At 42.5% G+C, this 26,066-nt stretch overlaps 2 protein-coding genes across 7 annotated transcripts in view; one reads left to right on the top strand and one right to left on the bottom strand.

Moving 5' to 3' along the window:
• Positions 1 to 2,525, top strand: part of B3GALNT2 (beta-1,3-N-acetylgalactosaminyltransferase 2) — a 29,408-nt gene extending 26,883 nt beyond the window's left edge. For all 4 annotated transcript variants that reach the window (XM_064158571.1, XM_064158569.1, XM_064158570.1 and 1 more), the window contains exon 12: positions 14 to 2,525. In XM_064158571.1, coding sequence (XP_064014641.1) covers positions 14 to 148 — 135 coding nt within the window. In that variant the 3' untranslated portion in view covers positions 149 to 2,525. The remainder of the gene's footprint in view (positions 1 to 13) is intronic.
• TBCE (tubulin folding cofactor E) lies at positions 1,086 to 25,185 on the bottom strand. Of its 3 annotated transcripts, none has more exons than XM_064158567.1 (17): positions 25,092 to 25,185; positions 24,343 to 24,461; positions 22,705 to 22,789; positions 15,365 to 15,553; positions 14,245 to 14,333; positions 12,359 to 12,458; positions 11,394 to 11,496; positions 10,498 to 10,574; positions 9,618 to 9,713; positions 6,297 to 6,361; positions 6,142 to 6,206; positions 5,520 to 5,672; positions 4,736 to 4,889; positions 4,101 to 4,169; positions 3,040 to 3,099; positions 1,678 to 1,769; positions 1,086 to 1,428 (listed from the first exon to the last, which is right to left on the bottom strand). In XM_064158567.1, the coding sequence occupies exons 2-17, from the start codon at positions 24,440 to 24,442 to the stop codon at positions 1,336 to 1,338; spliced, it is 1,590 nt and encodes a 529-aa protein (XP_064014637.1). In that variant the 5' UTR covers positions 24,443 to 24,461; positions 25,092 to 25,185; the 3' UTR covers positions 1,086 to 1,335. The 3 variants fall into 3 exon arrangements, with proteins under 3 accessions (XP_064014637.1, XP_064014636.1, XP_064014638.1); XM_064158566.1 differs by lacking the exon at positions 25,092 to 25,185 and adding an exon at positions 24,933 to 25,058; XM_064158568.1 differs by lacking the exon at positions 25,092 to 25,185 and adding an exon at positions 24,863 to 24,882.
• Between the last annotated feature and the right edge of the window lie 881 nt (positions 25,186 to 26,066).

The raw sequence follows: 26,066 nt of genomic DNA, 5'->3' as shown, positions 1-26,066 counted from the left end.
CTGTCTCTAATAGGACAGCCTCTGGTTGTGTGAGAAGACATGCGAGAGTGGTATGCTGTCTTCTCCCCAGTACTCCCCAGAGGAACTGAGAGAGCTATGGAGGTTAAAGGAACTGTGTGGAGATCCTTGTAAATGCGAGGAGAGATGACAGACTTGCCTTTGAAAACACAACAGTGTATGCTGAGCGTGGAAAAGTGCACATCTGGATTCATTCTTGGAAGAAGGAGGAATATTAAGGTACCTTTTAAATGTTGGGTTTCAACTAAGGTATAACAATATTTGCACATCCCTTTTGATAATTACAAGTGGACTGATAATATTCATTTTCTATAGTATAGATGTTGAGCTGACAAACCCCAAAATGTTTAAGATAAAATACTTCCTTTTTCTATAAAGTCAAAGACCTACCTGTAATGAATAAATGCAGATAAGTATGCCAACTAGCCTGTCTTTTGTAAAGTACTACTGATTTAACTCAGTGGAGAGCTGTTTTGGCACCAGGGCATCTCTAAGTCCTGCTGCAGAGGCAGGTTCTGTGCTGAGGGGCTCCCTCATCTGCATGGTCTGAGACAGCCAGGGGTTAGGATTTATGGTTAGTTTATACCATTGATACTGTTTTATCTAAAATGACAAAGTTTGCTTATACCAAATCTTGAAGTACTGCAAACCTGGCCTGATTAGGAGAGATTTCTAATAGATCAATGTGTTACTAGATAGGAATCTGAGGATACACACGTGAGAGTAAAAAAAGTTTGAGGAACAGCACACTGAAGAATGTAAGATAAACAGCAGTGCTTTGCAGTAAGTATGCTGAGAACTTATTTATAACATGGTATGTTAATGCTGTAGATTAAAGGTCTGTCAAGAATTTGACCTTAAATAGTCTAAGGCTATGTAGGTACTTCCACCGTTACTGCTGCTTGACTTTTGGTTTAAGGTCTTTGGAAGTAGGTGAAAACAAAGAGCAAGTGAACAAGTAGCCTCTTTCAGTGCAGCACTAATTTTGTCCCTTTAAAGTGAAGTGATCACATACTCAGTTCAGTTGAAACATTCTCACTACTGCTGGGGCAGGGTAATACAAAATCTTGACAAAAGCATTACCTTGAGTTTTATTTAACTGCACTATTTGGTGTCTCTCCGATAAGACAGTCAGAAGCAAATGATTTCATGGAAACTGACAGTTAAGTTTAGGAGGTGGAAGCATTGTGCAGCCATCTGGTGGCACACGAGAAATTGCTGTGCTCCTGTGTGCGTGTTCAGGCGCTGGCTGTCTGCACTGCCCGACTTCTGCACAGCCACTGTTGACTTTTCTCTCACTATCAGGAGAGTCCTTTCTTACCACCGTACTAAGACGCAGTCTCCGTTTTCTATAGAGTAAAACTGCAAAGGCTTTAAGTCATTGTCTAGTTCCACTTCTTTTCCTTCCAGCTGGAATAGGAAAGGAAAAACACCTGATTAGATTTAAACTGAAATCTGTCCATGTAAATCAAATAGAAATCGGGCAGTTGCAGTCAGCAGGGAGGATCTGTCATATTACAGGGATGAAATTAGCTCCTAAATTACAGCATGAAGACTGCACTCCTTAAGTGAAATCAAACTGGTGAGGTAGTATTTCAGAATATGCTATTGACCTTTAGCAGCATGCAGCATTTGTTGAATTACCAATTTTTAACTCACTTTAGAACTTTTGTAGGAGAGTTTCAGTTCCGAACCAGGAATTTTAAGAAGGCGATAGAGCAATCCTTTGACTCTCTGAACAGTCATGGACTCTGCCAGGGACAAAGAAAGAAAAGGTGTTAGCAAAAAATGCTGCTACCACTGAGCTGTACCAGAGTACCAGTGTTTCAACCGTACTTGCTTATAGCAACAGTGAAAGGCTGTATTGCTGCTTCAGTCCTAACACTGCAATAATACCTTTTGTAACTGAAACCATAACTGCTAATGGTTTCATCTCTGGTGGACAGGACATGCTACTACCATGTAAGCACTTTGATCCCATATACCAAATCGAAGTGTTATGGCTTCATAATTTATCTTTTTGGAGTTTGTATTTATTACATGCTAAACTAAGTGAGCTTTGGGACACATACTGGTCAGGTTCTGGCAACTGGCCTTTGAAATTCATTACCAGGAATTGGCTTTCCCAGCACAAATAAATGATTGTCTCCATGGAACCAGTGCTGTTCTCAGAAATGGTATTACATTAATTAGTCCCAGCAGAGTCAGAAAGTGGTTTGTGTTATGAAGTCAGTTACACAAAGGGGTAATTTTAGTAATGGATCTTGAATGACTAAATACAGCTTGTTCCAGAGGTGATACCTGTGTTTGCAATAGCTATACTCAATATTTTGGTTGAACTGTCACTTCTTTTGAAGCTTTACCTAAAGGCACAGCAATAGTGAGTTATTCCTGTAATACCACACATTGTACTTAGACAAATATTTTTCTATCAAACATTTTTGTAAAAGCTGTACCTGATTTTATGCAACTTGTGATAATAAATGTGATTTTTATTTTACAGTAAAGCCTGACTAAGTTGTTTTTCTAGTATACTTCATTCTGACATCTTTCCAAACCAGTTTGATTTAGAACAAAGTCTGCTCATTCTTGCCTCACTACAGGCACTAAAACTTCAAAAGACAAAGAGAGAGGTAAGAATTGGATTTCTAGATTAGATACTGGGCCTCACTATCTAGAGCTATGGATGACATCGTTGGCTTTACATCGCCTTGGGTTATCACAGCCACCAGGTCTCCTACCAGTTAATTAGCCTTTGATTGTCTCAGACATTTATCATGAAACCTACAGCAGAGGTCACAAGACAAGCACCAACTTTCAGTACTCAAGCTGGACGTCAAAGTAAATATAAAGGTCAGAAAAATGTCTTGCAAACAATTTCTACCTTTGTCATCTAAAGAAATGTCAGTCTTCATGGAAGAATCTCCCAGGAGCTGACAAAGCCAGAGGCAGCTGCCATTCTGTAATTCAGTCCCTTGAAAAGGAGCTACAACTATACTGCTTAAACACAAGACATCTTACCTGGTAGCTTTTTCTCTACTGGCTTCTGTTCAGGTTTCTCAGGACATTTAATTGTCAAAGCTTAAGGAAGAACAGCAAGGTATTAGTAAATGTTCTGTTAAGAGCAGAGAGACTTTCCAGTCGGTTCTTATTACAAGTTGTTTTCCCTAGCTCAGCCTGATCAGAAAAAATGTAGCCTGTATCTGAGCAGCTGAGAGAGCATTACAAAAAATGAGAAGTTATGTTATTAATCAGGCTTGTATATGTCTTTGTTCCATCAGAGAAAACGTTTTAAAGATGATTCTATAATACTTAACACCTACTTGATTTTTTAAATAGGTTGCAGTAGAATGAAAACCACTTGCTCAGTTTAAAGTAAGTTTTTGACCTTCATTATCTCAAAGGCACCATACAAGCACATTTAAAAGGAAATTGTTAGCTTAATTCTTTTACAGACATTGAAAGAGACGCCCATGAAACAGGTTTCTGTTATGTCTAGCCAACTAGATTCCTTGGTATGCTCAGTCTTCCACCTAAATGCATTAGAATGTAATACATTATAATATTATTTTGCCCATGGAATAAAAAAAAAATCATCTCTATCAACCTGCAAACAAAGCTAAGTGAATTTGTAAGTCTAAGATGTAACCTTTTCTACATATGTACACAGCTTTAAATACCAAACTTAATCATATTTTTTTAACCATTCTAAAGTTAAGAAGCTTTCAAATGCTGCCAAAAGGCAGTGCAGCTATTAAGGTTAAAATCACAAATGATTTCTGCAGGGAAGTCGTTTGCACTGTCAGAATGGGAGGCTTTGATTACCTACCTTTATTCTCCATTAAGTCTTATTAAGAAAGTCATTTGACTTGGGTTGAGGAGGAAAGGAGAGAGTGTCAAAAATACCTGCTTCTGTGTACTCCAACTTACTGATACGGTTCAGAGAAGCAGTACAAGCTGGAACTCGGTGATGTCTCAAAGGCTTTTGAGCCTCTTGCTCTCCATATACACCCAGAAAAGACTAAGCTCATAAAATACTGTAAATGGAGAAGGAACAATTTTGACCATTCCTGGCCTCTTACTCAGAAGCTGATTTTTCAGAGTCAAAGGCTGTTGTCCCTTCAGTTCTCCTTCTTCAGGTGCACCATATTCTGTGTGAAGGAAAAGTGCACATAAACACGAAGCCTTCAAAGAATAAAACTCACCAGTAGCCTAAGAGTACTGTGGTGTTGGATCAGGCATGAACCTGATGCCTCAGTTCTCTCACCAGCTAGGACACTGATCAGACTCCTGAAATGCAAAGCACTGTAGATATGAGCCTTGACCAACTGCTAGAGCACTGAGGAAGGTGCACAGGCATGTGGGATAGAGCAGATGACAGGCACATGGGAGGGCTGCTTAGAATCCTCACCGTGAGAAAGCCCCAGGGCAAGAAAGTCACTGCTCACCTGTGGAGTTACAGGGTAAATGCCCACAGGTGTCACCCTTAAGGCACTGAGCCCAAGTTCCTGAGGCAGCAGTGCCTGGAAGTGTGCAGTGCAGCTGCCCCACAAAAGCTTAGCCATTTGCACACAGACCTGCCAGCAGATGGACTTTGCTTAGGCCATAGAAGCACGTAGGAAATGCATCGGGGGAAGAGACTCCAAAGAGGTGTCAAACCAGTGCTTCCATAATGCTGGGAGCGAGGAAAGGGTACTTTTATCGTACTTGTACTTACTGAGACAAAGCAATGGGTATCTGGGATGGGCAGCAAGAAATTCTTCACTTGGTTTGTTCTTCTCTGGCTCCCAATTCCCACCAGCTGCTAACCACTCTTTTCCAAAGATTTTGCGATAATCAAGCTCTGCTCCTCTCCTTTCAGCAGGAAGGATCTGTATGGACACAGGAATGCTGTGTAATTATACATTCTCTTCTCTAGAAAGCTGTAATTAATGACACCAACTCCTTGTTTTTACTTAGAGTACCAATCCCTTGTCGTTACAACCCCTACCTCCATGTATTGACTGATCCAAGAATTCAGATCTAAGCAAAGCTGCTACTGCATATGATCACACAGGAATGTTTTTGCAGACATGGAACACATGCAGCTTCTGCTCTCTCTCTGATTTGGGTTAGATAATGCCATTTTCCTATTACAGAAGGCAAATGCTTGCATTACTGTCACAAAGACATTTAACTATGCTGGGTTCTGGTGGTGTTTTTTTTTTTTTTTTCCCAGAGTAGGGTTTTTTGTTTTGTTTTTTTTAATCAGCCCTTCAAGTTAAAATGACACATGCATTGAAAAAAAAGGCCATCATTCCTGCACCTTGTCCTAGCAGCATTCACAAACAGGGCTGAATCTTCTAGCCCTACAGAGTGCACCATTGACGAGATGATGGAGAAGTTGGCATTTTACCTTTCCTGCACCCAAGCAAACAGTAATCTTAGAGTGAAAACAATTCCTCAGGCAAAGACACTATGTTTTTCCCCAGAGTCATGCCATTTGTTGAAATATCACATACCTCAGACTTGTTCAAAACCTCCAACTGACTTATCTTGGCAATAATTAGTTGTCTCAGAGTCTCTGGGTTCTTCTCTGTATCCATTAAAGGGTTATTGTGACACTGCAGTGACCGCAAAGTTGGCAGCTTATCAAGCTCGTTGATAGATGACCACTGAAAGAGCAAAGTCTTTTGAGGAAACTTACAATATTCTTCATTTCAGAACAATACAACTTCAGAACTTTTCATGTAGAGTAACCATGACCAAATGTTTGGTAAGCAAAACCAAGCACTTTAAAATTCAGTTAAGGAAAATACTGCACTATGTTTAATAACAAAAAAGACCCCCCCCAGCTAACCAACCAAAGAAACCCCACCAAGCATGAGCCTTAGATCATTAGAATTCTGCAGGAGGAATTCAAGGCAGCAAAGAGATACCACAAACTACCATAAACACATTTAATGGAGGTGTCACAAAATGCTTTTTACATTTTAAAATGACACCTCTGTGTTGACCAAAGTAGTCAATAGTTACCTCAGGATCTACCCTGTACAAAGAAGCTTTAAGAAAGTAAACTGCCAGTTCCTCTTAAACAGAGAGACAAGTCTTTACAAAACATGAAACTATTGTCCTCCAACTGACCTGTGATATTTTATTGTCTTGTACTGCAAGGTGCTTCAGCGAAGGAAACATTTTAGTCTTGCATCCTAGGACAAAGAGCAAATTTTCAAGGTAGCAGTGCAAACTTGGAATAAACACAACTATAATGCTAGAAATAAACTGCTCCTTTTACATACCAAATCCAGCATCTGGGAAGTATATAGAAGATATCCCAGAGTTTCTAAGTATTAGCTGTTCTAATCTGAAATGAAGTAGATAAAATGGTTACTGTACTTGGAAAGGTTTGGGGTTTTTTGGTCAAGATATAATCTTTAAAAAAACACCCAAACAATTAAACTTTTGAAATGATGAATAATAACTGACAAGTGAACAGCATCAGCACAGAGCTCAATGGAGTGTTCAGAGAATAAGTGCAGTAATTTCAAGCCTTCAGAACAGCCTCAGGATTTAAATGGTGGGTCTACACTGAACGCTAATGAAAGGAGAACACAGCTGATAAACATGTGGCTCACTGGTGGGGCCACAAGTGGAATCTTGGTGTCTCTGATCATAGGAACATCTATGTGGCACTGGGCCTGCTGGGGACAGAGTTCAGCTGTCTCAGGGAAGAAAGATTCTTGCACCTGACTTGGCGAGGCTCACTGATAGGCCTTTAAGTTTAGAGGGTTAAATGGGGTAAAACCAAGCTTACCAGAGATGAGCCTAGGGTTGGCGTGCCCATGTCAGGGGTGAAATCGATAGCCCAGCTCAAGTGTACCTATACCAGTGCATGCAGCATAGGTAACAGAAGGAACTCGAAGCTGTTGTGCAGCAGGACAGCAATGAATGGCCATAAGCTCTTCAGAAGGGATAGGCAAGGAAGGAGAGGTGGTGGAGTAGCGCTGTGTTACAGGGTGTTTTGGTTGTGCAGAACTGAACAACCGTGATGGTAATGTCAAGCACTTATGGCATTAGGGGGAAGGCCAACAAGGCAGATAACCTGTTGGGAGTCTGTTACAAACCACTCAAGCAGGATGAGGAGGCTGCTTAGGCATTCTACAGGTGACCGGCTGAAGTCTTCTGATTGTCAGCCCTTGTTCTCACAGGGGACTTCGAATTACCAAATGTCTGCTGGAAATACAGCAGAGAAGAAACAGTCCAAGAGATTCCTGGAGTGTGTGAAACAGAACTTCCTGACACAGCCCCTACTAGAAAAGCCACCTTGCTAGACCTGCTGCTTACAAGCAGGGAAGGACTGGAGGGTGATGAGGTGGTCAAAGGCCATCTTGTGATCATGAAATGATAGAATTCTTGGTGCAGTAAGGAGGGCAGTCAATAAAACCCACTCCCATGGACTTCTGGAGAGCAGACTTCAGACTGTTCAGGATGCTGGTTAAGAGCCCCTAGGGAGACAGACCTGAAGGGCAAGTGGGTCCAGGAAGGCTGGACATTGTTCAAAAAGGAAGTCATAAAAGGTGAGGGTCAGGCTGTCCCCACGTGTTGTAAAATGAGCTGTTGGGGAAGATGCCCTCTCTGGTTCAACAGGGAACTCTTGCAGGGGCTCAGCAAAAAAAGGAGAGGTGACCACCTCTGGAAAGAGAGCAGGCAACTCAAAGAATACAGGGATCTGGTTAAACCATCAGAAAGGCAAAAGCCCATCTAGAACTTAACCCAGACAATGCCATGAGGGATAACACAAAAGTTTTTACAAATACATTAACAGAAAGAAAACCAAGGAAAATGTGCACCCTTTGTTGGATGCAGGGAGGAACACTGCTATCAAAAAGACTGAAGTACTTAATGCTTTCTTTGCCTCAGTCTTTAATACTCAGACCCATTATCCCCAGGGGTATCCAGCCCCCTGACAGGGATGGAGAGCAGCATCAACTCCCCATAATCCAGGAAGAAGTAGTTAATAGCCTGTTGCATCACCTAGACACACAAGTTTGTGGGGCTGAATGGGATTCACTCAGGAGCACTGAGGGACCTGGCAGAAGAGCTTGCTCCATCATCTATCAGCAGTCCTGGTTAACACAAAAAAAAAAGGGCTAAAAAGAGGATCTGGACATTGAGGTCCTGGAGCATGTCCAGAGAAGAACAACGAGGCAGATGAAGGATTTGGAGGGCATGTCATACGAAGAGCAGTTGAGGGAGCTGGGGTTGTTTAGTTTGAAAAAGAGAAGGCTAAGAGGAGACCTTACTGCTCTTCTACAACTATCTCGAAGGAGGTTGTAACGAGGTTGGTGTTGGTCTCTCCTCTCAAGTAATCAGTAATGGGATGAGAGAAAATTGGCTTAAGTTGTGCCATGGAAGGTTTAGACTGAACATTAGGAAAAACTTCTTCACTGAGAGTGCTGAGGCATTGGAACAGGCTGCCCAGGGAGGTGGTGGAGTTGCCACCCCTGGAGATGATTAATAAGTGTGTAGATGTGGTGCTTTAGGATATGGTTCAGTGGTCATGGTAGTTAGACTTGATCTTAAAGGTCTTTTCCTACCTTGATGATTCTATGATTTTCAAAACTAGCTTGTGGCTAAAGCCATGGCTGCTATTCTGGTGTACAATGCAGCACAGTAACTGCAGATCAGCACAATATTCTATTAGTCACACAATGTTCCAGTTACTGTAATTGTTCTGCTTAAGGAACACACACCTACTTTTTTGGTAACTCCAAAGCACAGAATCATAGCTCAAGCTGTAACTACCATAAAGCTGCTGCTGTTGAGAGTACAGTAAATGAGGAGACTCTGTGTGAAAGTATTCTTCTGAGGAAGTGGAAACACATTTAGCCAATGCTGTACGAAAATTATAACGTGGTGCTTTGTTGTTGGCTTTAATTTTTTTAAAGCATGTCTCAAACTCTTTAAGCTACACCAAAAAGGCACTGAAACTTCCAAAAGAGTGTCTGTGCTGAGGACACGCCACACATTTCTACCAGTAGAATACCAACACTGACCTCCATAGTTAATCATCACACACAGATAACAGAGAGAGGAAGAATTATCACCACACTTCTTTTACCTCCTTCCACCCCCTCTTTGTTTTGCTTTCTTTACAAAGCCCAAGTAGATGCCATACGTGCAAGCCACTTATGGCAAGCATCCACCACCAATCTTGCCTCAGGTGTGACACCTTCCAAACAACTCAATGGCTTTCTGCAGGCTCAGACTACTCTGAGATGGCTGTGCAGCTACTGATGCACCTGCATTAGACTTTCAAGGTCAGAGAACTGTCCTAAGAAAGGATTTCCATAGCTCCTTTGCTTTGCCATACTAACAATCAGTTTTGATTCGTAAGCATATGATGAAAATCTAACACAGCTCAAGAATACATTACATGCAACAAAATAAGGTTACCATAAAATAGCTGAAATAATTCAGTCACTCTCCTGAAGTGGGCAAATACCTCAACTCCAAGAGTCCATAGATCATAAATGCAACATCAATACTATCACATTTTAAAGACTGTGGAGATGAATACCCAGGACATAGGATTTCCAGCAAATTTGTTTAACAGCTACCTGGGGAGATGTGCTATTAGATGCAGCTGATTTCCATCCAGTAACTGGTTGTCTGAAAGGTCTAATACCTTCAAGGTCTGCAGGACGTTATCAGGCCTGTCACATCAGAAGACAAACAAACAAACAAGCACAGAACATTTGAAGCTATTTGTTAATGAAAGCACTGGTTTCCTAACTATATAACTTCATGCAAATAAATGTGTACAGTTAAAAGTGAAGTACATCACATGAAGCTGACATCATTTGTTTTACAAATCTGTCATGGTAATGTAAACATTAGAGTGAGGCAAATTTATCTCCTATGCAACTTTGCACATACATTAGTCTGAAAATAACTGACTTGTGTGTGCTAGTCTGGAGGTAGCTGGAATATTTTGGTGAGAATTAGATTATAGGCTGTGAAAATGAAACAATGGTGATGTCTACTTCACTCACAGGCTTGCTGAGATGTATGAAAACACAAACATAAATATAGATAACATGGTTGCTCTCTGGCTGCCTGCACTCCTTCTCCCTAACCCAAACTGCTAACCTCCCTAATTCTGCTTCCTAACCTCCCTGGCCAATTCTCCAAACTCACCTTAAACGTAAGGCAAAGTCCAGGATAAGGTAGATGGATGGAAAGGAGGTGGAAGGGTGGTTGGGAGCCCCTCTGGAAGACTCTGGTTTCTGGGAGGGCTGCTGTGTTTCTGTATTACTTTTTTGTCTATTTCTGTCTGTAGCTGTATCTGTTGTAAATATCTGCTTGTATCTTGTGCTAAGCTGTAAGTATAAAGCTCCATTCTAATTTCCGGCTCAACTGAGTCTAGTCTGGGTGATTTCATAAGAGCAGGGCACGGCAGGTAACACTCACACCATCACATTATGTTAGTTACCTTACCTTTCCAAAACAGTGATATTATTAGAAGTAAGGTACAATTCTTCAAGTGCTGGCCATCCTGGAGCACAAAGAAGAACCTAAGAGCAAAACTTTATTTAATATGAGAAAAATTATTGCAGGAATTATGCCAGTTTCCTCAAAACATGTTCAGAACAGGCCATAGCTCCCCAAAGCAGAAATAAGTATGACAGATTTCCCCTAGCCCTCTCCTTCCAGCTGGCTTTCCTGTGTCTGGATCTACCTGCATGCGAGACAAAACAGTTACAGGACTTGTGGTTCTGGGTTGGAGGCCAGCAGCTGTCCTGCCTCAGACTTTGTGACCTGGAAATTGAGAGAGTCATTGGACACTGGGATGGGCTGCCCGGGGAGGTGGTGGAGTCGCCGTCCCTGGGGCAGTTCAAGGCAAGATTGGACGTGGCACTTGGTGCCATGGTCTGGCCTTGAGCTCTGTGGTAAAGAGTTGGACTTGATCTGTGAGGTCTCTTCCAACCCTGATGATACTGTGATACTTAGTGTCACGAGATGCACTTGCATCGCCAGCTGCATTTGCTCTAACGTGTGCATAGGAACACAGATCTAAGTTTAACAATGACAAAGAGGGAAGAAGTTTTCATTTATACAAACCTTTAGGACAAGCAGTTGTATTCTATTCCAGATGCTTTATGTGACTTGGTAATCTACAAATTTAGATGTAGTCTGATGTTTCTTACTAGACTTTGATGCCAACATCCTATGTTACGCAGGAAGTACACAATTAAGGCAGTTATGTCACAGCAGCTTTTCTAAGGGTGATTATATTTCAGTAGAATAATACAATGCATAAATGTTTACTTTGTTTTCTCTTGCCTCAAAAACCTAACAGTATAAATAGAAACAAACCCAGGAAAGGTTCTTACCTCTGTCCACGTTATCTCAGTTTGATTAAGTGCCAGAACCCTCAGTTTTGAAAGTACACTGGATACAGACGTTGATGTATGTGGAAACTTCATTTTGTTTTCACTGTGTAAAAAGAATAATTATTAAATAAATGCAATTATTTGTTATGCTAAGTCACCAATTTGTGATTACCTATTAAAGGTAAAGGCCACACCAAAAAAAGTTAAGAAGCCACTGCAAAGGTGTCATGTATTTTAAATATCACAAAACATCCTTCTAGTTATATTCAAATATATTCTTTCCTTTCCAGCTTCATGAATGCATATTTATTCATCTGTGACCTTCCCCCCCTCTTCCTCCTGTAACTTTTGAGTGTGAAAATAATACTTTTCTTTATTCTTCAAAGAAACCAAGACAGAATCTGGCCTCAAAAATCCTGACTGTCAACTGAGAAGAATGCCCTCATGACTATCCAGACTCTAAAATCCTCTCTCATCAGCAAAATATCACTACGAAAGAGTTAATAGATTCTCAGACCTGCAGTACTCAGTACTCCCCTCCTTCCATTTTTTTCTTTACTGACACCTGATCTACCTGCATATCATGATAAAAATCTTTCAGTTCTGTAAGGTTTAATGCCAGAAAACTGTACTCTATTTTTCAGACATCTGGAATGTTGTTAATTTTGCAAAACGCCAGTCAACATCCAGCTTTCCTGGATACTTCCCCAGAATTTAGCTTTACACAGATGCTCAATTCCTAGGGTTCCAGTTTTCCCTTGAAAAGGAATGTCTGAAAAAATGCAGCATACACACAAGTTGTTTAAGGACAAGATCTAGGGGGGGGGGAAGCAAAAGCTTAACTCATTAAAATGAGTCCTAAGGTATTGAGTTGCCTTCAGAGATCTGGCTTCTTATTTAAAAGAGTCTCTTCTTTTTTTGTCCCTACCCCAAAGGAACAGAAAGCTCAATATGAATATTTATACCTGATATTAAGTGTTTCCAGGTTTTGAACTTGAGAAGCAATGGCTGTTACCATCTCCCAAGATGAGATCAGATTTTTTGATAGATTTACATGCCTGATATCTGGAATTTCACATTAAGAAGAAGAAACATATCTCATATCTGAACTTTTTTTCAGAATTACAAATAGGGTTTGGTTTTTGAATGAAGCAAACACAAATGGATTACACATGTTGGGGCTGAGAGGAAATACTGATTGGTTACAGCAAATTTTAGTTTGGTTTGTGGTACAGGAAATGCTTAATAGTTTTTTTATATAAAAGCTTAACTTCACAAATCCTAAAGTGTATTAATTAGGCAGGAACTCTTACCAGTCCTTATAAGTGAACAAATAATGCCTGCTTTGTACTTCTGTAACCCTGCTACAACATGCAGTACACTGAATACATTATTTACTATATATTGGAAACCTCTGGTGCCAACAGAACACATCAGTTGAATTTATTGTCTCCAAGCTGGTGACACATGGGTTTGATGAGTGGACCACCAGATGGATAAAGAACTGGCTTGATGGCTGCACCCCAAGAGTGGCTGTCAATGGGTCCATATCCAAGTGGAGGCCAGTGACAAGTGGAGTCTCTCAGGGAGCAGTCCTAAAACTAGTCTTGTTCAACATCTTTGTGGGTGCCATGGACAGTGGCACTGAATGCACCCTCAGCAAGTTTGCGACAACACCAAGCTGTGTGGTGCAGCAGACAGGCTGGAGGGCAGGGATGCCATGCAGAGGGACCTGGACAAGCTGGAGAGGTGGGCACAAGCCAACCTCATGAGGTTCCACAAGACCATGTGCAGTGTCCTGCATCTGGGTCAGGGAAATGCCAAGCACAAATACAGCCTGGGCAGTGACTGGCTGGAGAGCAGCCCTGAGGAGAGGGACCTGGGGGTGCGGGTGGATGAGAAGCTCAACATGAGCCAGCAGTGTGCACTTGCAGCCCGGAGAGCCAACCAGATCCTGGGCTGCATCAGAAGTGTGGCCAGCAGGTCAAGGGAGGTGATTCTCCCCCTCTACTCCACTCTGGTGAGACCCCACCTGGAGTACTGCATCCAGTTGTGGAGCCCCCAATACAAGAAGGATGTGGATGTGCTGGAGCATGTCCAGAGAAGGGCCACAAGGATAATTAGAGGGCTGGAGCAGCTCTGCTATGAGGACAGACTGAAAGGGTTGGAGCTGTTCAGTCTGGAGAAGAGGAGGCTCCCAGGTGACCTTATTGTGGCCTTCCAGTATCTGAAGGGGGCTTACAAAAAAGCTGGTGAGGGACTTTTCAGGATATCAGGGAGTGACAGGACTGGGGGGAATAGAGCAAAGCTGGAAGTGGGTAGGTTCAGGCTGGACGTGAGAAGTTCTCCAGCATGAGAGTGGTGAGAGCCTGGAATGGGCTGCCCAGGGAGAGGGTTGAGACTCCATCCTGGAGGTGTTCAGGGCCAGGCTGGATGGGGCTCTGGCCAGGCTGATCTAGGGTAGGGTGTCCCTGCCCATGGCAGGGTGTTTGGAACTAGATGATCCTTGTGGTCCCTTCCAGCCCTGACTGACTCTATGATTTTTAAGGGGGTTATCTGTTCTAGAGTTAGATTTTAAAAAACACCATTGTTGGCACCTTCTGGAATTGCAGTCACAGTAGCAACCTATGTCAGTATTGCTATTTTTACAGATAATTTGCATTTCCTCTCAAAAACATTAGCCATCCACTTTATAACTCTGTAGACACTGCACCGAGCTTCTAAATCTAAACTGCAGTTTTAAACACGTTTAAAAGGAAAGGATACAAGCATCATTTTCTGAAGCAAACACTGGGACTCTGAAATAGGTACATTAGTTTTGGTATCATGCAATATAGCAAAAAAAGGATACTGGCACATGTTCTACTGATCTCCTCTTTCTGACCAGCATGGCTCACTGCACACTCACGCACTGAGATATCTACCAGTTGGTTCAGTCGGCTAAATGAGAAAGAACACTCTGTTAGGTAATCTTTGAACAGAAATAGGTACATTACCTAAATACCTGGTTGTTACAACTGAGCAACATCCATTTCACAGGTATTGTCTCCTTTAGAATTAGCAATGAGTAGACTGCTACGTTGCAGTGTCTTTCTTACTCAAAACCAGACACATATCTTCATTTTTACCTTTATATTACAACTAGAAAATAGGGTCTGATTGAACTACAACCCCCACCCCCCAAAGGAAACTCCAACCAACCCTCATCCAATTGAGAAAAAAGTGATAAACCAAACAAAACACAGCTGAGCAAATTTAATTAGAAGTTCCAGGTTTCTTGTAATATTTTTTGCAAGAGGTTCTATGTTATGTGGGTGTTCTTTGTATCACTTATCAAAAAACACAAAAAGATTATTTCTGACTGCTTAGTATGTTCTGGGAGATAAAGGTAGAACAGTTGTGGATTATCAGCTCAGGAGGCTGCCACCTACTGAACCCACACCTGTCTGCTGCTGAGGTCATTTAGACTGCAATCTATCATTAAGTCACATCCTTTCTTAACAGACAAATGAACATGACATGAACTGACTAGAAAGACTACACTCATAGCACAGTGGCTTCCTGCCTTCCCTCTCTCTTAGCTACAAAATCATTACTGATATGAGCAAAGAAAGATGACATAATGCATTAAAATGCCTCTATTTCAAAAGGACCATGCCCTTGTATAATGGCTGCCCATGTCATCGTAACTTCTCTCTCTCACTCCACCCCAAATATCACCATTCCTACTCTGTGAAATCGAGGACTGTGAGCATTCAAAAATGCCATAAACCCAGTTCCTGTCTGTAAAACAGGTAAATCATGAAGCCACAAGAAGATTTCTTATCTCTTCCACCATAGTGCAGTTCAGCTGACTTCCAGACATCGGATAACAGCGTGTGTGAGGCAGCCAGCTTTCTACCATTAAAAGGAGCTACTACTTGACTGACCAAACACTAAAACGTTCTTAGATTTTCATGTATTATGCTTGCCTTTGCTGTTCTGCAATAGAATCCATACCAACAAATTCCACAGTCTTCTTTCCAAATACGAATGCATTCTCTGCCCCACGCTGAGCGTCTTGCTCACCATTCAATCCATACCGACCCTTTAGTGCAGTCAGAAAATCCACTCCAAAATTTGCCTTGCTTGGCCGGATAAATGATCCTCCTCTTGGATGCCTAGAACAGAGCAGTCAGGAAGAGATGGAATATGCATCATAAGAACAGCCAGTCTCAAAATACTAACTATTACCTTTTAAAAATAATGGGAAACAAAGTAGTTAGAATCATAGAATCAGTCAGGGTTGGAAGGGACCACAAGGATCATCTAGTTCCAACCTCCTCGGCCATGGGCAGGGACACCTTACCCTAGATCAGCCTGGCCAGAGCCCCATCCAGCCTGGCCTTAAACACCTCCAGGATGGAGCCTCAACCCCCTCCCTGGGCAGCCCATTCCAGGCTCTCACCACTCTCATGCTGAAGAACTTCCTCCTTGTGTCCAGCCTGAACCTACCCACTTCCAGCTTTGCTCTATTCCCCCCAGTCCTGTCACTCCCCGATAGCCTAAAAAGTCAGGAGGGACTCTCCAGCGTTTTTGTAGCCCCCCCTTCAGATACTGGAAGGCCACAATAAGGTCACCTGAGAGCCTCCTCTTCTCCAGACTGAACAGCTCCAACCCCTTCAGTCTGTCCTCATAAGAGAGGTCAGTTTCAAGACAGTTCTACAGGCTAATATTAGATATCACTATTCCCACTCAGTGAGACCAGGTAAGACTTGCAAAGTACCTTTGACATTTGACCCAAAGAGTTCACATTGTAAAATGCCATAAGAACTGAAACACCTAATCTCCACATGTACTTACACATGAAAATACCAATGTCAGTGCCATTGGGAGAAATAAATGCTCTGTTGTTTCCAAGCCTATGATCACAGAATCAACGAGGTTGTTAGAGACCTCCAAGATCATCCAGTACATGAACTCAGTTTTTCTGGAAAATTAAGTTTCTACCTGAGGATGAACACAAAGTTACCTAACTCACAAAACAAATGTGTCTGGAGTCTTAGCACAGCCTAAGGACCCATCTGAATACACAGAACAGTCACTGCCTCATTACACTCGACTTGACGAATTTACTTGTGATTCTGAGAGAATGCAGCCTTGTCCTTCCATTCATTCAAATGACACAAGATGGAAATTGTACCTCTAGAAACTCTCATACAAATTACAGCTTCTAAAAATTCTAACTCAGTAATAATTTTGAAACTAATATTCAACAGAATTATCCACTCGTATGTGTTCCAAGTGGTCTTATGAAGTTGTAGTGGTTTGGGTGTTCCCCGCCCCCCACACTTTGGAAATCACCCAGACTACACTCAGCTGGCTCTGGAAATATGAATGAAGCTTGTATTTACAGCTAGCACAATATACAAGCAGATACTTACAGTATATACAGAAATATACAAGGTAAAAGGTAATACAGAAACACAACAGCCCTTCCAGAAACCTGAGTCCCCAGGAGGGGGTATACCCTTGAGCTGTCTGACTGCAGCAAGCTTTTAGCTGAGGGCTCTTGGCTTTGTCAGCCTAGATGGTAAAGGTGGATGGAAGGGCTTTTTTGCCTGGTACCTCCTGTTTGCAATCATTATCTCAAGGCAATTCTCATCGTGACTAGGTAGGATTTGAACGGACCAGACTTCTTTTAGAAGAATTTACACACTGTAGTAAAGAATTTTTTTCCAAGTTTTAGAACAGTCTATGGTAGCTGTGACACCAAACAGTGCTTGTAACACCTAACGCTAACCTGCTGGGAAGTATCAAATTCCTGACTGCACAATGGAAGCTTTGCAAACACCTGAAGTGCTTGAGAGTTTACTTTAATCAAACAGTCATGAAAACCGAGTAAGCTTTCACACAACAAGGGGAAACAAAAACTTATGCAGTCCCAGATTCTATCTTGAGGCTCTGCTGGTGCACAAGACATAACCTGAATAGTGGTTAGGGACAACAGTTTTGTTTCAATGCTGTTCCACTAACAGCAGAAAGCAGGAGTCTTGGATGGGTACAGTGGCACATAGCAAAGCAATCAAAACCTCCTAATTGAGACTTAAAAGGAATCCTGGAATGCATTCTTCCTCTTACTAAATGACAATTGCTTTTTCTTCATAGACACTAAAATGATATCTTCCTGTATTTGAAGAGTTTGTTTATACTCTACGTGGATATTGCTGGAGCCGAATCTCATCACTCTTGAAGGAGAGATAATCTAATTAATATAAGCAGATCTTCTTTTGGGCAGGAATATCAGTATCACACAAACAGTAACATCTAATTGGTCACAACTGCTGACTGTAAACTTTAATGTGCCCATATGCAAATGATAAAGCTTGATGAAGAAGGAAAAACTGAAAACATTTAGTGCCTTTGCCAGGACAACCTGGCGTTTCAGGACTATACAAACACACAAACGTCAAAGCTCCCATCAGAAAAAAACTCAGCCACACAAAGAGGGGCAAAAGGCCACAAAGATCTTGGAAGCAACTGCAGTTCTGCCAGGCTAAAAACATGAGAAGCAAGCTTTACTTCCCTATTTCTCTGGCTTACTATGAAAGTCAAACCTGGAGAGCCAATGTAATATGGTCAATACATCTAGTAACAGTATGTGCTGACGTATCAGGATTTCTCTGAGAAGTGATCTAAGAGAACAAAATACATTCTTTAATGGGGGTTAGGGTGTAGAATGTGCTTCTTTCAATTACGACTCTACATGTGTGGTACAGAAGAATGTTACTCTCATCTTGTGAAATAAGCAGAGAACAGTATCTACTAGTGGGAAATTCACACATGTTCCCCATCAAAATGCAAAGGATAAAACCAGCTGTTAAAATAGGAATGCCTGTGTAAATACTCGGCGTGGAAGATACATGCCCTGGCTTGCCCAAACACGATCCCATTGCCCCTTTCCCTCTGCTGAGGCAGGGAGGGAAAGTAGAGAGCAGGGAGAAGACTTGCTCAGACTTGGACTTCCCAAATAAGGGAACACAAGCTCCTAACTTCACCTAATATGGTTAGGTTTGAAAAGTGCCATTCTGAATGGCAAATGTGTGTGGTCCAAAGGGCCATCACATTTTGGACAATCAATACATAGGCTTTTGCACATGGCTTTTTGCTTTCACTTTCGTTTTGCTTTGCCTGCTCAGCCCTGCCACGTTATGCTCTGCTTTGCCTGCAACGACTCTCAAGACACCAAAATAACTTTCTTCAAGTGTTTTGGGGTACTGTGTGATCCTATTTTGTGAGTAAATATTCAAAGCCTCATTGTAAGAAATTCTGTAACTAGATTCTATTGCTTTAGTAGCAGAAAGGAGCCTCTCAAGTCCCTTGCTTGGCAAGCGGTACAAACGAAACTAAGAACCTCTTTACAATTCAACTGAGTTTAATATTTGTATTTGCTAGTTATTTTCTTAAAGTGTTCTAGGTTGCCTGTTCCCTGTATGCAGTAAGTATCCAAACTGTGCATTTCAAAGATTGTAAGTAAGTTTTCTGGCAAGATTTAATGTTAATAAACTATTTTCATAGTTATTAACAACCCTCACCTGAGTATCAATATTGATTATTAATATTGCATAATTTGTAACAACACTGTGTGAATAGAACACCCAAAACTGCCTGAGAGGAGGGTAATGAAGATGATGACCTTCTACCAGATTAAACGAGAAGGGCTGCACCTGGAAGGAAGCCCAAGAACAACAGGCAAAACCCAGTTTTACGCCATCCCAAGAATCACTCTACCAGCAGCACATCTCTGTCTGGTCAGGTGCTAATGTGAGCCTGTGCCCAGCAAGGACAGACCTCGTGGGGAGCAACATACACAGCCTGTAACTCAGTGCACACTTATGACCTCAGAGGTACTTTCTACCAGCAGGCATGCACACAGATTGCAGGAAGCAGCGCCAGGACACAGAGTCTGGAGCACCCATGTCTCCCACATGAAGTGTGTGCAGCTAAGGCACTCACATCCCCATGGGAGGTGTGTGAGGTCCTAACACATTGCCTAGGGGACTACATGCCTATAACTCTGTGAATGAGTTTATGGGATGAGGATGTATTTGAAAGCTGTAAATACCAGCAGGCCAGATTGAGGACCCTAGAGAGCCGTATCCAGCCCGCAGGCTGTAGTTTGAGGACCCATGCTCTAGAGACTAGAAGGACTTACTCTGATCAGAGCAAAGCAGACTACAAAGAACAGAGATAGTGTAAAAACAACATGATTCAAGATCATTGCATTTAAGTGGAAGCGTATATGCAGTTTCACTCAAACACTTGATTTCTACAGGAAGAATTGAGAGCGCTGTCTGAGATGTCATCTTCTGGAGTATGCTAAAGGTCGCTAGAAAAGCAAGAGCCTCTACACGTGTATATAAATACTATATGCACACAACTGTAGAGCACTAGAGCTGCTGAAACACACCCACAACATGTTACTACTTCTGTCCAGGAAGATGCATAATGCCAATCACTTTTCTTACTTCTTCTACAGCAGAATAAGACTAGCTTTAACTTGGAAACTGCTTCAGTAAAATGCAAGGCATTTAAGAAGAAACTCCTGCTAATACACTCATTCAACTTACACAGTGGCTCTAAGACTGTCCTGGAGCTGTTCAAGGCAGGATTGGATGTGGCACTTGGTGCCATGGTCTAGCCTTGAGCTCTGTGGTAAAGGGTTGGACTTGATGATCTATGAGGTCTCTTCCAACCTCGGTGATACTGTGACTCTAATTTCCAAGACTTTAGCTGAGAGAAATCCACTGATGTTGAACTTTTTTTTTTTTGTATTGTGTGCTTATTCTCCTTTAGCTCTGTTTTTATTACTAGATAAAAGGGGAAAAATATCCAATCCTCACAGGTATTTATTTAGTTGTTTTTTAAAGAATGGATTTTGGCTTATAAACTTATTTCCTGCTAATGAGGTCTCCAGGGCTTCCAACTTACACAAAAATTCAGACTAAGAACTTTGATCTGTGCTACTGAACATAATCTACACCCCACCCTGTTTATGCTTACTTGGCTACAAGTAAAAGATAAGAGTTGCCACAAAAGACCTCAACATAGCAAATGTTAATTTTGCATTTTGCACTAGATAAATTCTTCTGCTGATTTAGTCTGAGACCAAAGGGTCCTACCTGCTGCCTTGAGAACAGCTTTGCTCTGAACTCATAATGAAGTACATTCTTTAATAACCCCTGAGCAGCTGTCAGGTCTCAGTACAAATACAGTAGCCTCCTTTGCTACCTCAGAGAACTCCGTTTGTCTCCAGAAGATCTTTTGGCAGACTGAACATGAGACTTACTTCCCCCACAACACAGAAATAGTAATTTCAGTACCTCCTTTTTTAGTACTTCTATGTTACAGTAACAGTTCTAACTCCCTTCCATATCATATTCCTATGTTCAGATATGAAGACTCATCTAATCCAAAGTGGAAATGATCACAACTTTCTCAAGTGGGAAAAACAAGCTCAAAAGTTAGGAAACAGAAGCACAAATTTTCTCTGTTGAATCAAGTATGAACAAAAAAAGTACATGTACAAACACACCACCTCTGGCTCTGGAAAAACTGCCACTACATACTCTTCTTAGTCACACTTCTCCAGTCATCTGCTATTAGTCAATACCAGAGGCAAACCAAGTGTTTGGACTGATTTAATCCAGCTATTCTTATGACTTTCACTCACATACAAGCTGAAGGAAACAAAACAAAACGAAAAGAATGACTTTCTTCTCATCAATGGGTTTAACCTTCTCAATAAAATTAACAAGGAATTAATTTCAAAGAAAAGTCTTCTTACATTTACCAACAAACTATAGCAAAAACACATCCAAAAGCAAAAACACAGGCAACTTTTAATTTTCTTGGTTTGCCATATTTCCAAAAGCATTCCATTAATTGAGTGCTCACTGTCACAGGATTTGATTTATAATTGACTCACTTCATTTGAATGAGCACTTGAACAAACTGTAATCAAACTGCCATTATATAGTTATTACTAGCCTTGGAAAGCAGAAGGTGGAAAAACCTAGAAATCTCTCAATTTCAATTTCTAAGACTGGCTGTGATCCAGTGGCCAAAACAAGCATCCAGGTCAAAACCACATCCTTTCTTGAAAAGCTACCAATAGCAAGTGGAACAAATGGTTGGGAAAAATAAGGCAATAGGGCAAGTATTCTAATGATACAGACAGAGAACATTCTCTCATCCTTCAATGTTCAGGAACTTACTGACCAAGCAGCCCTTAGTTCTTAAGAGTCATTGATGACTTTTCTTTTATGATTTAATCCAATTTTTTTTTTTAACTCATAAACTTTAAGCTGCTGCAGGGTCCTCTGACACAGAACTCAACATCTTGCTGCTGTTAGTGACCCTGAAGTCCAACGTTCCCCAATTTCAGACGCATTAAGTGCCCAAGTCCCTATACATAATGCATGTATATATTAATAAAACCCATGCAGCTACATTGCATTTTGCATATATTAAATACAAGCAAACACACAGAGTCTTAATCTGCATCAGGGGAAGATCAGGCTGGATGTTAGGAAAAAATTCTTCACAGGAGTGACTGAATGGGCTGCCCAGGGAGGTGGTGGAGTAACTGTCCCTTGAAGTGTTTAAAAAAGGACTGGAAGTGACAGTTGGTGCCATGGTTTAGTTAATTAGATGGTGTTAGGTAACAGGCTGGACTTGATGATCTCAGGTGTCTTTTTCAACCTAGTTAATTCTGTGATTCCGTGATTCTGCTTACTACAGAGGGGGTAGATGACGTTCAGAGGTCCCTTCCAACCCAGATCATTGTATGATTCTATGATTTTTAACAGTTTCTCAGAGTTACAAACATAATCCAAAGCATTACCAGAAACTTGGTCATTTCCCTTGACAAGGTAAACATAAGTGATCTTAAGTCCAAACATGAACAACAGTTAAGACAATTAATATAGCCTAATATATTTCACTTCAGAACTACCTAGAGAAGTAGGACATTCTAATTGGCTTGCTAAAGTGTTAACCTATTAAAGTAGTATCAATAGCATCCAAGTCGTATCACATACCTCTGAAAACATGACTTGTATTTTCTAAGCATTTACCACATTCTAATTCCTCCAAGTGGATTAACAACTCAGCAGCCTTTACGACATAGCTAGTCACAGCATTTAGATTCATTATCTTTTTTAGTATCAGCCAACTGCTAACAAAAAGGTTTGCACTAAGAACTGCAAGAGGGCATTTTCCTATGACTGTCTTGTCAATACACAACATGCCAACACTGTGAATAACTCACCTGCACTTAAAATACTGCGTTCCTTCGTAGGTACCATCATGCTTTCCTCTCTGAGGATCATCCCATTCCACACCCAGCCAAACTCCTGAAAAACATGGTACATATATTTTCAAATTTATAGCACCACAACCATAAAAATCATGGGTGGAAGGAATGTCTGAAGTTCCTAACCTTCTCTCTCAACAGAGATTATTACCTGCACTAAACTGGTCAGCACACCAATTAAGTCCAAATCCAACATCTTTTTACACATGTGCTCTACACCCTAGACCACTTTGCCAGCCCTCTGATGGATCTTCTTATCTGTATCCTTCTGGAACACACATGGTCTCAAACCAGACACATTATTCCAAACCTCCCTTCCCTCTTGAGGGAGATAACAGCTTCTTTTGATTTGTTGGCCATGATTCATCATTCTAAGATAACCCAGTACAACAGGCATCTTGCTTGTGACAGCTCAGTATTGGCTCATACTCACGACAGTACCTTCCCTAAGTCCCAAGTCCTGTACAGAAGACCATGCTATTGCTCCCTGATTTGTACTGCTATATGGGTTTATTTCACACTGTATGCGGAAATCCATCTCTCTTAAATCTCTTAGATCTGAATCTAGTTGATAAAGTTACTTTGGATTGTAGTTCTACCTTTTGTCACATCAGCCAGTTGAAGGTGAATGTTGTTCATTATGAGACACTGATGAGCATGCTAAACAATAATGACCTCGACATTTATTTCTGTAGTACTCAGAGATTACCAGATATACAACCATTAACTTGCATGTTTTCACTTGACAGACCTGTGGATTTTCAAGCCACTAAACAGTCTATTCATCTGGCTTGTATTTCTCTGGCTTCCAAGTAAGATTCTTTATAAAGACATGTAAAAGACTTAAAGTCAAGGGACATTACATCCCACGTTGTCCCTTTGCCCACATTCTCAGGTGCATCATCACAGAAGGTACTTAAGTTTGCTAAACACAACTTTTTCATTCAAAGTATCAAGTATTTCCCTGCCCTTCACAGGCTTGAAAATGGATTCCAAGGGTACATGCTACATGATCTTTTCAGAAAGAGAAGTGAAGCTGATGAGTCTACATTTCCTTGGTCATCCTTCTTGCCTAGTCTAGAACTGTATGCAAAGCTAGTCTCCCCTTTAAGCATCATCAGTCACCCCATCCTGTCATTGCAGGTTTTCAAAGATGACATACAGTGTTCTCACAATCAGACTTGTCAGATGTTCCAGCAAGCTGGCCTAAGTTTTACTTGTCCTCATTAACCTGAACACGTAACTAAAAGAGCATCTTACTGCACTGATTGGCTGCTGCCTGTCTCTCTCCTCCCCAGTGTACAGAGATCAGGGAACTCATGAGTTCATGAAAACTAATATAAAAAAAGACAGCACTAAGATTTTCGCCTAAAGAAAAAAATAAGTCAAATTTCAAACAAAAGACTTCTTACTCTCCTTTAGACAAGTCTAAAAAAACCTTCTACAACCCCCCTGAAAACTAGTAACTATATTTACACAAGAGGAAAAAACCAAAGTTTGTGAATTGCCACATTCTACACGACTTTTTTTTTTTAATTAAAAACAGAATCTTGAAAGCAAACATTAACGGCGATTTACTACAGTGACGCTCACCTGCGGTAGGAGGAACACTGCCAACATAGCGCACAGTTGCGTACTCGGTGCCGCACAAGATTCTTCGACCTAACGCATCAGAAGGCGTCCAGGCAGTCATCCTGGGACAACTCGCGGAGCTGCAGAGGCAGAAGCAATACTCTGAACATTCCCAAGCCGCTGCTTTCCTAAGCTCCCGACCCTGAGTACCGTTTTTAATGCCTGGCAGCACACTGGACTCCTGAAGCTGTTTGCCCTCCACGCGCTGTTCCCACACGCACCCAGCCCTCACAATGCCGTAGAGAGAAACACCCCCATTAGGAAGCAGCCTCCTTTGCTGAGGCTTTCAAGCCACAAACCGTACATCGTCCTATGTCCTAACAGCGATGGTCTCCGCAGCGGAGACCATAGCGGACCGGCCGCGTTCCTGCTCAGTAATGGAGCGAGGCACTTCCGCCAGAGCACTGCCGGCGGGCGGCCAGGCGGGAGGCCAGGCGGGAGGCCAGGCAACCGCTCCCCGTCCCCACCCCGCGAGACGTACCGCACTAAAATAAAGTCGCGGCCTTCTAGGGGAGGACGAAACAGCCGCAGAAGAAGGACAGCTACAGTACCTGGTAAGAGGAGCAGCCCCGGGACAGGCCCCCGCGCTGGCTCGCCGCCTTGCAGCCGCAGCTGGCAATAAACGGACGACGCAAACGCAACGCAAAACGCTCGCACCTGCTCGCCTTCCGCCGTGCGCGAACCGCCAACTGCGACCCCGCCCTGCTTACCTTGGCTTCCCAGCGCTCTCCCATTGGCCTCCCAAGCTCGCAGTGCTCTTCTGGCTTGGCCGGTAGAGCCGTAGAGTCCTTTGGGTAACGGAGTTCGCCGAGGAGGCTGCGCCGCGCAGATTTGCCTCTTCTAGACTACATCTCCCAGTAAGCCGCGGGGCAAGAAGGGGGCGCTCTGATTGGGAGGGCTGACCAGGGCGGCGAGGCGGGCCGAGAGGAGCGGCTGCGCGGCGGGAGGGGCGCTGTGGTCGCCGCTGGCAGCAGCTGAGTGTGGCCGCTGGGGTATTGCCGGCAGGGCCTGGAGAAGCAGGGGCAGGTTTGCTGCAGGCGTAGCTTTGGCGCAGGCCTGTCGGAAGGCACAAAAAGCTCCTCCTGGAAAGTGTCGCTGGCTGTGCTTCAGTGCAGCGCGGGGCGGCAAGCGTCCAACTGCGCGGAGCAGGACGGTGTCAGAGCTTACTCAGCACGCGGCTGGTCAGTCGTTAAAGGCAAGCAACGCATTTAGCATCGAGCAGCTCGGGTTCGCGGGGCCCGACCCTGTCCGGCCACAGTGGGTTGAAGCCACCGGTTTCGTCAGTTCGGCTAAGGTCAGGGAGATCGGGCGTGCTTGGCGCGTTTAGAAGCAAGCAAGCAAGCCTCTTTTTTGGTTCCTAAACGCAAATTGTGTGTTGAACCTCTAAAGGCAGGAAAGACTACTTTTAAAGGCTCGAGAACCCTCCTGAGGAGAATCATAGGATCATAGAATCAACCAGGTAGGAAGAGACTTCCAAGATCATCCAGTCCAACCTAGCACCCAGCCCTAGCCAGTCAACTAGACCATGGCAACAAGTGCCTCAGCCAGGCTTTTCCTGAACAGCTCCAGGGACGGTGACTCCACCACCTCCCTGGGCAGCCCATTCCAATGGGAAATCACTTTCTCTGTGAAGAACTTCCTCGCCTGTACTTTCCCCGGCACAACTTGAGACTGTGTCCCCTTGT

This window comes from Pogoniulus pusillus, chromosome 18, assembly GCF_015220805.1.
Source record: "Pogoniulus pusillus isolate bPogPus1 chromosome 18, bPogPus1.pri, whole genome shotgun sequence".
Lineage (NCBI taxonomy): Eukaryota > Metazoa > Chordata > Aves > Piciformes > Lybiidae > Pogoniulus > Pogoniulus pusillus.
The sequence above is the reverse complement of the archived record's forward strand: the minus strand, read 5'-3'. Positions and strand labels throughout refer to the sequence as shown.

Bases quoted from the DNA above. Each gene is read 5' to 3' on its own strand.
- TBCE (XM_064158567.1), bottom strand. From the start codon at position 24,442: ATGACTGCCTGGACGCCTTCTGATGCGTTAGGTCGAAGAATCTTGTGC. The intron at 15,554-22,704 runs GTGAGTTATTCA...GCTCTGTTCTAG, and splicing joins ACGCAGTATTTTAAGTGCAG to GCATCCAAGAGGAGGATCAT. The intron at 12,459-14,244 runs GTATCCTTTTTT...GTGAAATTCCAG, and splicing joins GATCAGTAGAACATGTGCCA to ATATCAGGCATGTAAATCTA.